Raw genomic sequence first — 16,837 nt, forward strand, 5'->3', positions numbered from 1 at the left:
TTTTGACCTGGGGGCGGGCACATTCTCCTCAATGTGAAGGATGGCCCGCACCGCCCTAACCAATGCCGGTACATTAATGGAAGACTTAGCCTCCACCTCCTGGGCCCCGGCATCCGAGTTAGAGTCTTCATGGATCTCCCAGTCATCCGAAGACAGGTCCGTGTCCGTGAACTGAGCCGCCAGTGAAGCCGGAACGGAACGCTTGGACGCCCGTGGGGGCAAATCACTGTGCAACATATTTTGAAAAGCCGATGACGAAGCCGCCAGACTCTGAACAGAGCTGGAGAGGACGTCCACCCAAGGCGGGGGTACTGCCTGAGGATACCCCTGAAAAGGTACCATAGACTGCTGCGGCACCGTGGGGGATTGCACGTATACCGGCAAACCCGCATTAAGGACCCACAGTCTGAGACCCGGGAGGAGACTGCACCAGACGCGTCACACCAGGGGAACGGGGGATGGTAGGCTGGGGCAACGCCCTAGAAGGGGCCGCAGTCGGGACCGCAAGTCGTTCCGCGATTGACGCCAGCACTTGCGTAAACATCGCCCACGGAGGATCCTGCGCTGCCGGGGGTTTAGAGGGTCCAGGTACCAACTGGCACCACCAGCACAGACCGTCCTGAGACAAATCTGCCCCGTCAACTCCTGCCGAACAGCGTCGGCAGGAAAACAACACAGGAGCCACAGAGTGCTCATTCTCCTCATCAGACATGACACAAACTTTTTTGCAATAAAAGTGTCTCACCGAAACGAGGTAAGGCGTATAACACCCACGCACTCCCAAGTATGCAACCCAAACAGCCCACAAACTGGTACTGAGGAGCACACCGCTGTATGTGACGGACCTCACAAATACGTAGATTTATATAAGTGAGGTACACAGAAAGAACACCCCTCCCCCACACACCTGCGGGCCGTAGGAGAAGGAAAGGGATAGGTAAAAAGCTGACAGTCAGCAGAAAATAAGCACAGACAGCAGCACTAGCAATAGTCACATACCATGCAGAGAAGTTATACTCACTGCACCTTCCGCTACAATCAACCTCCCAGATTCAGTGTCTGGGAGGGCTATAGCGCTGCGAACACCGTCCTGATCAGGGGAGAGGTACGCAGGGGGACTGGTCCACTGTAAGCCTGCCTGGGAGCTTTGCGATGCTGCCTGAGGAAGATGGCCGCCGGAGAGCTCTGAGGAGGAGTGGCCAGGAGATAACAGCCCAGCGACGCCAGCACACATGAGAGAAGGCGCGCTGGGCTGAGGGGAGGAGCACTGAAGCAGGGAAGGCTGCCTCCCCTGCTAGTATGAAACCCCCAGGGAAGCCGGTTCCCCGCCGGTCTTACACCCTGGAGGTCAGCAGACACGCGGGGTATTCCACAGAGGGGGGAGCCCGTCGCAGCTACTAGCGCCGCCGGTCTGTCCCCAGAGACCGGCGGCTACAAGACTGCATTATCCCCGCACGCAGCGCGAAGCGCTGCACGCGGCTTGCCTGGCCCCTTGAGTCCGGCAGCAGTCCTTGGGAGGTCCCGGAGCCACGCTAGTACTGACTCCGGGGTCCCGCTGCGATCCCCGGATCAGTACCGGCGTCGCAGCGCCAGCGGGGCTGTTGGAGCAGCAGCGTGGACGTCCAGATGGACAGTCTGATGCTGCCGCTCTGAAGACAGTAAAAATAAAATAAAATCTTTTTTTTTTTCAAAAAAAAAAAAATAATAATTAAAGCTTAGGGGCTGCTCCTGCAGCCCCACTGCGCAGGGCGACCCGACTCCGGCCAGGCACCAACTAAAACTGAGGTGCTGTGGCTCGGGGTATAGAGGAGGACGGACCCAAGTGCATCCTGGGAGCAGCAAAGCTTTAACTGCGTGGTGCCCGTGGATCCAGATCCAGCTATACCCCAAGGTCAACCCTGTGGACCCCCTATGGACCCTGAAGTAGAAACTCTATATTCCCTGTCACATGTACACACACATACACACTAGGGGTCATTTGTTTTGCTGGGAGCCAATTAACCTGTCAGTATAGTTTTGGAGTGTGTGAGGAAACAGGAGTACCCAGAGGAACCCACGCAAATATATGAGAACATAAAAACTCCTAACAGTTAGGGCTGTGGTGTGAATCGAACTAATAAACTCATTGCTGTGAGGCACTAATGCTAACCACTACAGTGACTACACCATCCGTGTTATGCTTATTATACACATTGCTTTTATACTAGCACCACAATTCTGTGCTTTTCAGGCATGCGATCGTTTTGGTGTGGTGAAGAGACCGGAAGCCAGAATGAAGGAGGTCTAGGAGGGGGCGGGTGGAGAGGAAGGAGGGGAGGTGGTTGTACCCCACCTGCTCAATGAGCTTGGAGGGGTAGGGAGGTAATTAGAAGCGGAGGAGAAGTCAAGCGATGGTTTCATTAGGTTGAGGATGACCAGGGCATGTTTGAAGTAGGAAAGGAAGGAGCCAGAGCGTGCGCTCAACCACAGGCGGGAGGAGACAGAGCGGGCACTCAACCACAGGCGGGAGGAGACAGAGCGGGCGCTCAACCACAGGCGGGAGGAGCCAGAGCAGACGCTCAACCACAGGCGGGAGGAGCCAGAGCGGGCGCTCAACCACAGGCGGGAGGAGCCAGGGACCACATGGCATGGGAGGAGCCAGAGCAAAGGACCACATGGCATGGGAGGAGCCAGAGCAAAGGACCACATGGCATGGGAGGAGCCAGAGCAAGGGACCACAAGGGAGGAGATATCGGGAAGGAACGAAGGCGCTTGGAGGGGGCAGGTGGAGGCTGGAGAGAAGGGCATATACTTCAACAGCGGGGCTGGGGAGCAAGAGGACAAGGTGAGCAGTCCAGGTGGGGAGGGAGAAGGAGTGTCACAGCGCAGCCGAACACGGGTGTCTCTTACCGGGTCTGGCGACGCTGGGGTTTGGGCTGGCAAAGAAGAGCGGGCGGGAGATTCCCGGCGCCCGCTGTCAGCTGCTCGGTCTCCTCCGGCGGCTGCGGCTAAAATGGGGACGTGCGCTCCACTCTCCAAAAGATTTAAAGGGGCAGGCGCGGGATTAGAGGGATGTTTTGAACCCTTACCTATATAAGGAAGTTCCTGGAAGCACTCCAGTGCCAATGTATAGGCTCCATTACCTTACTCCAGCGTTCCTGTGCCAGAGTACAGGCTCCATTACCTTACTCCAGCGTTCCTGTGCAAGTGTATAGGCTCCATTACCTTACTCCAGCGTTCCTGTGCCAGATATAGGCTCCATTACCTTACTCCAGTGTCCCTGTGCCAGTGTATAGGCTCCATTACCTTACTCCAGCGTCCCTGTGCCAGAGTACAGGCTCCATTACCTTACTCCAGCGTTCCTGTGCAAGTGTATAGACTCCATTACCTTACTCCAGCGTTCCTGTGCCAGATATAGGCTCCATTACCTTACTCCAACGTTCCAGTGCCAGTGTATAGGCTCCATTACCTTACTCCAATGTTCCAGTGCCAGTGTATAGGCTCCATTACCTTACTCCAGCGTTCCTGTGCCAGATATAGGCTCCATTACCATACTCCAGCGTTCCTGTGCCAGAGTACAGGCTCCATTACCTTACTCCAGCGTTCCTGTGCCAGTGTATAGGCTCCATTACCTTACTCCAACGTTCCTGTGCCAGAGTATAGGCTCCATTACCTTACTCCAGCGTTCCTGTGCCAGAGTATAGGCTCCATTACCTTACTTCAGCGTTCCTGTGCCAGTGTATAGGCTCCATTACCTTACTCCAACGTTCCTGTGCCAGTGTACAGGCTCCATTACCTTCCTCCAGCGTTCCTGTGCCAGTGTATAGGCTCCATTACCTTACTCCAACGTTCCAGTGCCAGTGTATAGGCTCCATTACCTTACTCCAGCATTCCTGTGCCAGATATAGGCTCCATTACCTTACGCCAGCGTTCCTGTGCCAGTGTATAGGCTCCATTACCTTACTCCAGCGTTCCTGTGCCAGTGTATAGGCTCCATTACCTTACTCCAACGTTCCAGTGCCAGTGTATAGGCTCCATTACCTTACTCCAACGTCCCAGTGCCAGTGTATAGGCTCCATTACCTTGCTCCAGCGTTCCTGTGCCAGATATAGGCTCCATTACCTTACTCCAACGTTCCAGTGCCAGTGTATAGGCTCCATTACCTTACTCCAACGTTCCAGTGCCAGTGTATAGGCTCCATTACCTTACTCCAGCGTTCCTGTGCCAGATATAGGCTCCATTACCTTACTCCAGCGTCCCTGTGCCAGTGTATAGGCTCCATTACCTTACTCCAGCGTCCCTGTGCCAGAGTACAGGCTCCATTACCTTACTCCAGCATTCCTGTGCAAGTGTATAGGCTCCATTACCTTACTCCAGTGTTCCTGTGCATATTCTGTTTGTTGCTGACCTTGGCTTTGTTCGTGACTCTGATTCCGTTTGACCCCTGGTACTGCGTTTGATATATGATCCTGACCTTGGCTTCCCTGTGACCCGCATACGTCTGCTCCCTGGTACCGTCTTACCCGTTGGTTCTGACCCGGCCTGGAGGAGGACGAGGGGGGCTGGAGGAGGACGAGGGGGGCAGGAGGAGGAGGACGAGGGGGGCTGGAGGAGGAGGACGAGGGGGGCTGGAGGAGGAGGACGAGGGGGGCTGGAGGAGGAGGACGAGGGGGGCTGGAGGAGGAGGACGAGGGGGGCTGGAGGAGGAGGACGAGGGGGGCTGGAGGAGGAGGACGAGGGGGGCTGGAGGAGGACGACGAGGGGGGCTGGAGGAGGAGGACGAGGGGGGCTGGAGGAGGACGACGAGGGGGGCTGGAGGAGGACGACGAGGGGGGCTGGAGGAGGACGACGAGGGGGGCTGGAGGAGGACGACGAGGGGGGCTGGAGGAGGACGACGAGGGGGGCTGGAGGAGGACGACGAGGGGGGCTGGAGGAGGACGACGAGGGGGGCTGGAGGAGGACGACGAGGGGGGCTGGAGGAGGACGACGAGGGGGGCTGGAGGAGGACGACGAGGGGGGCTGGAGGAGGACGACGAGGGGGGCTGGAGGAGGACGACGAGGGGGGCTGGAGGAGGACGACGAGGGGGGCTGGAGGAGGACGACGAGGGGGGCTGGAGGAGGACGACGAGGGGGGCTGGAGGAGGACGACGAGGGGGGCTGGAGGAGGACGACGAGGGGGGCTGGAGGAGGACGACGAGGGGGGCTGGAGGAGGACGACGAGGGGGGCTGGAGGAGGACGACGAGGGGGGCTGGAGGAGGACGACGAGGGGGGCTGGAGGAGGACGACGAGGGGGGCTGGAGGAGGACGACGAGGGGGGCTGGAGGAGGACGACGAGGGGGGCTGGAGGAGGACGACGAGGGGGGCTGGAGGAGGACGACGAGGGGGGCTGGAGGAGGACGACGAGGGGGGCTGGAGGAGGACGACGAGGGGGGCTGGAGGAGGACGACGAGGGGGGCTGGAGGAGGACGACGAGGGGGGCTGGAGGAGGACGACGAGGGGGGCTGGAGGAGGACGACGAGGGGGGCTGGAGGAGGACGACGAGGGGGGCTGGAGGAGGACGACGAGGGGGGCTGGAGGAGGACGACGAGGGGGGCTGGAGGAGGACGACGAGGGGGGCTGGAGGACGACGACGAGGGGGGCTGGAGGACGACGACGAGGGGGGCTGGAGGACGACGACGAGGGGGGCTGGAGGACGACGACGAGGGGGGCTGGAGGACGACGAGGGGGGCTGGAGGATGTTTAGCAGGTGACAGATGGAGCTATAGGAGGATGTAATTATACAGCAGAGATGTGACGCCTCCAAGGGCGATACAGACATGGATGATAGACAGACTAGGATAAAAGTGTTACACTGGGTGCAGTTATTACTACAGGGGGCATAATGAGGATTGTTCACAGATATGGGCCTATCCTTTCCGCCATTTTATTTACATGCTATAAATCGCTAGTGACGCTGCGCCGGATACAAAAAGGGGGCGCACATTACCCTCAGGGGGGGATTTATGGAACCTTCAGATTGTAGCCCTTACATAATAGGTCGTGCTAGATAAACGCCAGCCATAATCTCCCATGGGGAACACTGACGCTTCCTCTCTCCCCCTACCCTAGTACCCTGACTGTACCCTAGTACCGGCATCACCCCGATAACACACTGACTGTACCCTAGTACTGGCATCACCCCGATAACACACTGACTGTACCCCAGTACCGGCATCACCCGATAACACACTGACTGTACCCCAGTACCGGCATCACCCCGATAACACACTGACTGTACCCTAGTACCGACATCACACCGATAACACAACGACTGTACCCTAGTACCGGCATCACCCGGATAACACACTGACTGTACCCCAGTACCGGCATCACCCCTATAACACTGACTGTACCCTAGTACCGGCATCACCCCGATAACACAATAACTATACCCTAGTACCGGCATCACCCCTATAACACACTGACTGTACCCTAGTACCGACATCACCCCGATAACACAATGACTGTACCCCAGTACCGGCATCACCCCGATAACACAATGACTGTACCCTAGTACCGGCATCACCGCTATAACACACTGACTGTACCCTAGTACCGGCATCACCCCGATAACACACTGACTGTACCCTAGTACCGTCATCACCCCGATAACACACTGACTGTACCCTAGTACCGGCATCACCCCAATAACGCACTGACGGTACCCTAGTACTGGCATCACCCTGATAACACAATGACTTTACCCCAGTACCGGCATCACCCCTATAACACACTGACTGTACCGGCATCACCCCGATAACACACTGACTGTACCCTAGTACCGGCATCACCCCGATAACACACTGACTGTACCCTAGTACCGGCATCACCCCTATAACACACTGACTGTACCCTAGTACCGGCATCTCCCCGATAACACACTGACTGTACCCTAGTACCGGCATCACCCCAATAACACAATGACTGTTTTTGGCAAACCTTTTATTGTTTGCACCACAGTACGAATGGCTGGCAGGAGATGCTGGGAATTGTAGTTCGCCAATTATAAATGTTGTATACTCAGCTGTCCTTACCCAGGTAGTAAACATTCTGCAGGTATTTCGCCCTGAAGAAAGTGGGGACATAGTTCGGATGTGGGGACTCTGGGAATTCCTGGGTGTCCCAGCGATACAGCAGATCCAAGAGAACGATACCCGGCACTCGCAGAACGACATTGGCTGCCGGCTCCAGTCTGGACATGGCGGAGAGTAGCAAGGCTCCGATGACGTCAAAATACACTATACTGTACTATACCATTATATGCCGTACTGTACTATGTCACTCTGACCTGTACTGTAAGCTGTCAGTGTATACACCATACTGTGCTGTATTACTCTATGCTATATGGTATTATGTCAGTGTATACACCATACTGTGCTGTATTACTCTATGCTATATGGTATTATGTCAGTGTATACACTATACTGTGCTGTATTACTCTATGCTATATGGTATTATGTCAGTGTATACGCTATACTGTGCTGTGTCACTATATGCTGTACTGTACCGTGTCAGTGTATATGCTATACTGTGCTGTGTCACTATATGCTGTACTGTACCGTGTCAGTGTATACACTATACTGTGCTGTGTCACTATATGCTGTACTGTACCATGTCAGTGTATACACTATACTGTGCTGTCACTATATGCTGTACTGTACCGTGTCAGTGTATACGCTATACTGTGCTGTGTCACTATATGCTATATGGTATTATGTCAGTGTATACACCATACTGTGCTGTATTACTCTATGCTATATGGTATTGTCAGTGTATACACTATACTGTGCTGTGTCCCTATATGCTGTACTGTACCGTGTCAGTGTATACACTATACTGTGCTGTCACTATATGCTGTACTGTACCGTGTCAGTGTATACACTATACTGTGCTGTCACTATATGCTGTACTGTACCGTGTCAGTGTATACACTATACTGTGCTGTCACTATATGCTGTACTGTACCGTGTCAGTGTATACACTATACTGTGCTGTCACTATATGCTGTACTGTACCGTGTCAGTGTATACACTATACTGTGCTGTCACTATATGCTGTACTGTACCGTGTCAGTGTATACACTATACTGTGCTGTCACTATATGCTGTACTGTACCGTGTCAGTGTATACACTATACTGTGCTGTCACTATATGCTGTACTGTACCGTGTCAGTGTATACACTATACTGTGCTGTCACTATATGCTGTACTGTACCGTGTCAGTGTATACACTATACTGTGCTGTCACTATATGCTGTACTGTACCGTGTCAGTGTATACGCTATACTGTGCTGTCACTATATGCTGTACTGTACCGTGTCAGTGTATACGCTATACTGTTCTGTGGCACTATAGCAATGTACTATGTCAGTGTATACAACTTACTCATACTGTGCTGTGTCACTATATAATGTACTATATTAGGTTAGTCTGATTGTCAGATGCTGTCACAGGGCACAATAACGTCACTCATCCCCTCAATATCGTCTGCGCCAAACAGGAACTTTCAGCGAAAAAAATCTGTAAGCCTCAGCCGCAAAGTACTCTGGGGAACATACATAAAGTGATAGATATATTACACGTCACTAATACCCTCAGTATACAGACAACCCACCCCTGTAACTCTCTGTATAAGTCACCCCTAGTATACATCCCCCCCATTCCACAGTGTATAAGTCACCCCTAGTATACATCCCCCCATTCCACAGTGTATAAGTCACCCCTAGTATACATCCCCCCATTCCTCAGTGTACAATCACCCCTAGTATACATCCCCCATTCCTCAGTGTATAAGTCACCCCTAGAATACATCACCCCCATTCCTCAGTGTATAAGTCACCCCTAGTATACATCCCCCCCATTCCTCAGTGTATAAGTCACCCCTAGTATACAGCCCCCCATTCCTCAGTGTATAAGTCACCCCTAGTATACATCCCCCCATTCCACAGTGTACAATCACCCCTAGTATACAGCCCCCCCATTCCTCAGTGTATAAGTCACCCCTAGTATACAGCCCCCCCATTCCTCAGTGTATAAGTCACCCCTAGTATACAGCCCCCCCATTCCTCAGTGTATAAGTCACCCCTAGTATACAGCCCCCCCCATTCCTCAGTGTATAAGTCACCCCTAGTATACATCCCCCCATTCCTCAGTGTATAAGTCACCCCTAGTATACATCCCCCCATTCCTCAGTGTACAAGTCACCCCTAGTATACAGCCCCCCATTCCTCAGTGTACAAGTCACCCCTAGTATACAGCCCCCCATTCCTCAGTGTACAAGTCACCCCTAGTATACAGCCCCCCATTCCTCAGTGTACAAGTCACCCCTAGTATACAGCCCCCCATAACTCAGTGTACAAGTCACCCCTAGTATACAGCCCCCCATTCCTCAGTGTACAAGTCACCCCTAGTATACATCCCCCCATTCCTCAGTGTATAAGTCACCCCTAGTATACATCCCCCCCATTCCTCAGTGTATAAGTCACCCCTAGTATACATCCCCCAAATTCCTCAGTGTATAAGTCACCCCTAGTATACAGCCCCCCATTCCTCAGTGTATAAGTCACCCCTAGTATACAGCCCCCATTCCTCAGTGTATAAGTCACCCCTAGTATACAGCCCCCCCATTCCTCAGTGTATAAGTCACCCCTAGTATACAGCCCCCCCATTCCTCAGTGTATAAGTCACCCCTAGTATACATCCCCCCATTCCTCAGTGTATAAGTCACCCCTAGTATACAGCCCCCCCATTCCTCAGTGTATAAGTCACCCCTAGAATACATCACCCCCATTCCTCAGTGTATAAGTCACCCCTAGTATACAGCCCCCCCATTCCTCAGTGTATAAGTCACCCCTAGTATACATCCCCCCATTCCTCAGTGTATAAGTCACCCCTAGTATACATCCCCCCATTCCTCAGTGTACAAGTCACCCCTAGTATACAGCCCCCCATTCCTCAGTGTACAAGTCACCCCTAGTATACAGCCCCCCATTCCTCAGTGTACAAGTCACCCCTAGTATACAGCCCCCCATTCCTCAGTGTACAAGTCACCCCTAGTATACAGCCCCCCATTCCTCAGTGTACAAGTCACCCCTAGTATACAGCCCCCCATTCCTCAGTGTACAAGTCACCCCTAGTATACAGCCCCCCATTCCTCAGTGTACAAGTCACCCCTAGTATACAGCCCCCCATTCCTCAGTGTACAAGTCACCCCTAGTATACAGCCCCCCATTCCTCAGTGTACAAGTCACCCCTAGTATACAGCCCCCCCATTCTTCAGTGTATAAGTCACCCCTAGTATACATCCCCCCATTCCTCAGTGTATAAGTCACCCCTAGTATACATCCCCCCCATTCCTCAGTGTATAAGTCACCCCTAGTATACATCCCCCCATTCCTCAGTGTATAAGTCACCCCTAGTATACATCCCCCCATTCCTCAGTGTATAAGTCACCCCTAGTATACAGCCCCCCCATTCCTCAGTGTATAAGTCACCCCTAGTATACAGCCCCCCCATTCCTCAGTGTATAAGTCACCCCTAGTATACATCCCCCCCATTCCACAGTGTACAATCACCCCTAGTATACATCCCCCATTCCTCAGTGTATAAGTCACCCCAAGTATACAGCCCCCCCATTCCTCAGTGTATAAGTCACCCCTAGTATACATCCCCCCATTCCTCAGTGTATAAGTCACCCCTAGTATACATCCCCCCCATTCCTCAGTGTATAAGTCACCCCTAGTATACATCCCCCAAATTCCTCAGTGTATAAGTCACCCCTAGTATACAGCCCCCCATTCCTCAGTGTATAAGTCACCCCTAGTATACAGCCCCCATTCCTCAGTGTATAAGTCACCCCTAGTATACAGCCCCCCCATTCCTCAGTGTATAAGTCACCCCTAGTATACAGCCCCCCCATTCCTCAGTGTATAAGTCACCCCTAGTATACATCCCCCCATTCCTCAGTGTATAAGTCACCCCTAGTATACAGCCCCCCCATTCCTCAGTGTATAAGTCACCCCTAGAATACATCACCCCCATTCCTCAGTGTATAAGTCACCCCTAGTATACATCCCCCCATTCCTCAGTGTATAAGTCACCCCTAGTATACATCCCCCCATTCCTCAGTGTACAAGTCACCCCTAGTATACAGCCCCCCATTCCTCAGTGTACAAGTCACCCCTAGTATACAGCCCCCCATTCCTCAGTGTACAAGTCACCCCTAGTATACAGCCCCCCATTCCTCAGTGTACAAGTCACCCCTAGTATACAGCCCCCCATTCCTCAGTGTACAAGTCACCCCTAGTATACAGCCCCCCATTCCTCAGTGTACAAGTCACCCCTAGTATACAGCCCCCCATTCCTCAGTGTACAAGTCACCCCTAGTATACAGCCCCCCATTCCTCAGTGTACAAGTCACCCCTAGTATACAGCCCCCCATTCCTCAGTGTACAAGTCACCCCTAGTATACAGCCCCCCCATTCTTCAGTGTATAAGTCACCCCTAGTATACATCCCCCCATTCCTCAGTGTATAAGTCACCCCTAGTATACATCCCCCCCATTCCTCAGTGTATAAGTCACCCCTAGTATACATCCCCCCATTCCTCAGTGTATAAGTCACCCCTAGTATACATCCCCCCATTCCTCAGTGTATAAGTCACCCCTAGTATACAGCCCCCCCCCATTCCTCAGTGTATAAGTCACCCCTAGTATACAGCCCCCCCATTCCTCAGTGTATAAGTCACCCCTAGTATACAGCCCCCCCATTCCTCAGTGTATAAGTCACCCCTAGTATACAGCCCCCCCATTCCTCAGTGTATAAGTCACCCCTAGTATACAGCCCCCCCATTCCTCAGTGTATAAGTCACCCCTAGTATACATCCCCCCATTCCTCAGTGTATAAGTCACCCCTAGTATACATCCCCCCATTCCTCAGTGTATAAGTCACCCCTAGTATACATCCCCCCATTCCTCAGTGTATAAGTCACCCCTAGTATACATCCCCCCCATTCCTCAGTGTATAAGTCACCCCTAGTATACAGCCCCCCATTCCTCAGTGTATAAGTCACCCCTAGTATACAGCCCCCCCATTCCTCAGTGTATAAGTCACCCCTAGTATACAGCCCCCCCATTCCTCAGTGTATAAGTCACCCCTAGTATACAGCCCCCCCATTCCTCAGTGTATAAGTCACCCCTAGTATACAGCCCCCCCATTCCTCAGTGTATAAGTCACCCCTAGTATACAGCCCCCCCATTCCTCAGTGTATAAGTCACCCCTAGTATACAGCCCCCCCATTCCTCAGTGTATAAGTCACCCCTAGTATACAGCCCCCCCATTCCTCAGTGTATAAGTCACCCCTAGTATACAGCCCCCCCATTCCTCAGTGTATAAGTCACCCCTAGTATACAGCCCCCCCATTCCTCAGTGTATAAGTCACCCCTAGTATACAGCCCCCCCATTCCTCAGTGTATAAGTCACCCCTAGTATACAGCCCCCCCATTCCTCAGTGTATAAGTCACCCCTAGTATACAGCCCCCCCATTCCTCAGTGTATAAGTCACCCCTAGTATACAGCCCCCCCATTCCTCAGTGTATAAGTCACCCCTAGTATACAGCCCCCCCATTCCTCAGTGTATAAGTCACCCCTAGTATACATCCCCCCCCATTCCTCAGTGTATAAGTCACCCCTAGTATACAGCCCCCCCATTCCTCAGTGTATAAGTCACCCCTGGTATACAGCCCCCCCATTCCTCAGTGTATAAGTCACCCCTAGTATACAGCCCCCCCATTCCTCAGTGTATAAGTCACCCCTAGTATACAGCCCCCCCATTCCTCAGTGTATAAGTCACCCCTAGTATACAGCCCCCCCATTCCTCAGTGTATAAGTCACCCCTAGTATACAGCCCCCCCATTCCTCAGTGTATAAGTCACCCCTAGTATACAGCCCCCCCATTCCTCAGTGTATAAGTCACCCCTAGTATACAGCCCCCCCATTCCTCAGTGTATAAGTCACCCCTAGTATACAGCCCCCCCATTCCTCAGTGTATAAGTCACCCCTAGTATACAGCCCCCCCATTCCTCAGTGTATAAGTCACCCCTAGTATACAGCCCCCCCATTCCTCAGTGTATAAGTCACCCCTAGTATACAGCCCCCCCATTCCTCAGTGTATAAGTCACCCCTAGTATACAGCCCCCCCATTCCTCAGTGTATAAGTCACCCCTAGTATACAGCCCCCCCATTCCTCAGTGTATAAGTCACCCCTAGTATACAGCCCCCCCATTCCTCAGTGTATAAGTCACCCCTAGTATACAGCCCCCCCATTCCTCAGTGTATAAGTCACCCCTAGTATACATCCCCCCCATTCCTCAGTGTATAAGTCACCCCTAGTATACATCCCCCCCATTCCTCAGTGTATAAGTCACCCCTAGTATACATCCCCCCCATTCCTCAGTGTATAAGTCACCCCTAGTATACATCCCCCCCATTCCTCAGTGTATAAGTCACCCCTAGTATACATCCCCCCCATTCCTCAGTGTATAAGTCACCCCTAGTATACATCCCCCCATTCCTCAGTGTATAAGTCACCCCTAGTATACATCCCCCCATTCCTCAGTGTATAAGTCACCCCTAGTATACATCCCCCCCATTCCTCAGTGTATAAGTCACCCCTAGTATACATCCCCCCATTCCTCAGTGTATAAGTCACCCCTAGTATACATCCCCCCATTCCTCAGTGTATAAGTCACCCCTAGTATACATCCCCCCATTCCTCAGTGTATAAGTCACCCCTAGTATACATCCCCCCCATTCCTCAGTGTATAAGTCACCCCTAGTATACATCCCCCCCATTCCTCAGTGTATAAGTCACCCCTAGTATACATCCCCCCAATTCCTCAGTGTATAAGTCACCCCTAGTATACAGCCCCCCATTCCTCAGTGTATAAGTCACCCCTAGAATACAGCCCCACCATTCCTCAGTGTATAAGTCACCCCTAGTATACAGCCCCCCAATTTCTCAGTGTATATGTCACCCCTAGTATACAGCCCCCCATTCCTCAGTGTATAAGTCACCCCTAGTATACATCCCCCCCATTCCTCAGTGTATAAGTCACCCCTAGTATACATCCCCCCCATTCCTCAGTGTATAAGTCACCCCTAGTATACATCCCCCCATTCCTCAGTGTATAAGTCACCCCTAGTATACAGCCCCCCATTCCTCAGTGTACAAGTCACCCCTAGTATACATCCCCCAATTCCTCAGTGTATAAGTCACCCCTAGTATACATCCCCCAATTCCTCAGTGTATAAGTCACCCCTAGTATACATCCCCCAATTCCTCAGTGTATAAGTCACCCCTAGTATACATCCCCCAATTCCTCAGTGTATAAGTCACCCCTAGTATACAGCCCCCCCATTCCTCAGTGTATAAGTCACCCCTAGTATACAGCCCCCCCATTCCTCAGTGTATAAGTCACCCCTAGTATACAGCCCCCCCATTCCTCAGTGTATAAGTCACCCCTAGTATACATCCCCCCATTCCTCAGTGTATAAGTCACCCCTAGTATACATCCCCCCATTCCTCAGTGTATAAGTCACCCCTAGTATACATCCCCCCATTCCACAGTGTACAATCACCCCTAGTATACAACCCCCCCATTCCTCAGTGTATAAGTCACCCCTAGTATACAGCCCCCCCATTCCTCAGTGTATAAGTCACCCCTAGTATACATCCCCCCATTCCTCAGTGTATAAGTCACCCCAAGTATACATCCCCCCATTCCTCAGTGTATAAGTCACCCCTAGTATACAGCCCCCCCATTCCTCAGTGTATAAGTCACCCCTAGTATACAGCCCCCCCCATTCCTCAGTGTATAAGTCACCCCTAGTATACATCCCCCCATTCCTCAGTGTATAAGTCACCCCTAGTATACATCCCCCCATTCCTCAGTGTATAAGTCACCCCTAGTATACATCCCCCCATTCCTCAGTGTATAAGTCACCCCAAGTATACATCCCCCCATTCCTCAGTGTATAAGTCACCCCTAGTATACAGCCCCCCCATTCCTCAGTGTATAAGTCACCCCTAGTATACAGCCCCCCCCATTCCTCAGTGTATAAGTCACCCCTAGTATACATCCCCCCCATTCCTCAGTGTATAAGTCACCCCTAGTATACATCCCCCCCATTCCTCAGTGTATAAGTCACCCCTAGTATACATCCCCCCCATTCCTCAGTGTATAAGTCACCCCTAGTATACATCCCCCCATTCCTCAGTGTATAAGTCACCCCTAGTATACATCCCCCCATTCCTCAGTGTATAAGTCACCCCTAGTATACATCCCCCCCATTCCTCAGTGTATAAGTCACCCCTAGTATACATCCCCCCCATTCCTCAGTGTATAAGTCACCCCTAGTATACATCCCCCCATTCCTCAGTGTATAAGTCACCCCTAGTATACATCCCCCCCATTCCTCAGTGTATAAGTCACCCCTAGTATACATCCCCCCATTCCTCAGTGTATAAGTCACCCCTAGTATACATCCCCCCATTCCTCAGTGTATAAGTCACCCCTAGTATACATCCCCCCATTCCACAGTGTACAATCACCCCTAGTATACAGCCCCCCCATTCCTCAGTGTATAAGTCACCCCTAGTATACAGCCCCCCCATTCCTCAGTGTATAAGTCACCCCTAGTATACATCCCCCCATTCCTCAGTGTATAAGTCACCCCAAGTATACATCCCCCCATTCCTCAGTGTATAAGTCACCCCTAGTATACAGCCCCCCCATTCCTCAGTGTATAAGTCACCCCTAGTATACAGCCCCCCCCATTCCTCAGTGTATAAGTCACCCCTAGTATACATCCCCCCATTCCTCAGTGTATAAGTCACCCCTAGTATACATCCCCCCATCCCTCAGTGTATAAGTCACCCCAAGTATACATCCCCCCATTCCTCAGTGTATAAGTCACCCCTAGTATACAGCCCCCCCATTCCTCAGTGTATAAGTCACCCCTAGTATACAGCCCCCCCCATTCCTCAGTGTATAAGTCACCCCTAGTATACATCCCCCCCATTCCTCAGTGTATAAGTCACCCCTAGTATACATCCCCCCCATTCCTCAGTGTATAAGTCACCCCTAGTATACATCCCCCCCATTCCTCAGTGTATAAGTCACCCCTAGTATACATCCCCTCTCCCCTCCGTACAGTACAGAGTAGTGGTCTCTCGTGTACCTGGCGAGTGTGAGCGCCGAGTGGTGACCAGGGATAGGGCAGGGACAAGCACCTGACTCTGTATCCGCCATCATGTGTGAGGGCAGAGTTATACGCATGCGTCCTACCTGCAGCCAGAGATCGATTTGCGCTTAAGTAATGCGGCATCGCCACCTGGCGGCCTGATGTCAGATCGCACGTTATATACAGAAAGGGGTCAGGTAGGAGAGGGGATGGTATATAGGGGGGCAGGTAGGAGAGGGGATGGTATATAGGGGGGCAGGTAGGAGAGGGGATGGTATATAGGGGGGCAGGTAGGAGAGGGCATGGTATATAGGGGGGCAGGTAGGAGAGGGGATGGTATATAGGGGGGCAGGTAGGAGAGGGCATGGTATATAAGGGGGCAGGTAGGAGGGGGGATGGTATATAGGGGGGCAGGTAGGAGAGGGGATGGTATATAGGGGTGCAGGTAGGAGAGGGGTTGGTATATAAGGGTGCAGGTAGGAGAGGGGATGGTATATAGGGGGGCAGGTAGGAGAGGGGATGGTATATAGGGGGGCAGGTAGGAGAGGGCATGGTATATAGGGGGGCAGGTAGGAGA

The 16,837-nt window shown here is 52.4% G+C and overlaps 1 protein-coding gene across 3 annotated transcripts in view; it reads right to left on the minus strand.

Annotated features, from left to right (window-relative positions):
* LOC148454025 (RING finger protein 145-like) overlaps window positions 1–16,383 on the minus strand; it is a 55,416-nt gene extending 39,033 nt beyond the window's left edge. Inside the window, exons 1-2 of one of the 3 annotated variants that reach the window (XM_088461337.1) lie at window positions 16,365–16,383; window positions 7,054–8,564 (exon numbers count right to left, since the gene is read on the minus strand). In XM_088461337.1, coding sequence (XP_088317463.1) covers window positions 7,054–7,219 — 166 coding nt within the window. In that variant the 5' untranslated portion in view covers window positions 7,220–8,564; window positions 16,365–16,383. The other 2 variants (XM_088461335.1, XM_088461336.1) reach the window with 2 other exon arrangements.
* Between the last annotated feature and the right edge of the window lie 454 nt (window positions 16,384–16,837).

Source organism: Taudactylus pleione, unplaced genomic scaffold (assembly GCF_031769625.1).
Source record: "Taudactylus pleione unplaced genomic scaffold, aTauple2 ptg001036l, whole genome shotgun sequence".
Taxonomy (NCBI): domain Eukaryota; kingdom Metazoa; phylum Chordata; class Amphibia; order Anura; family Myobatrachidae; genus Taudactylus; species Taudactylus pleione.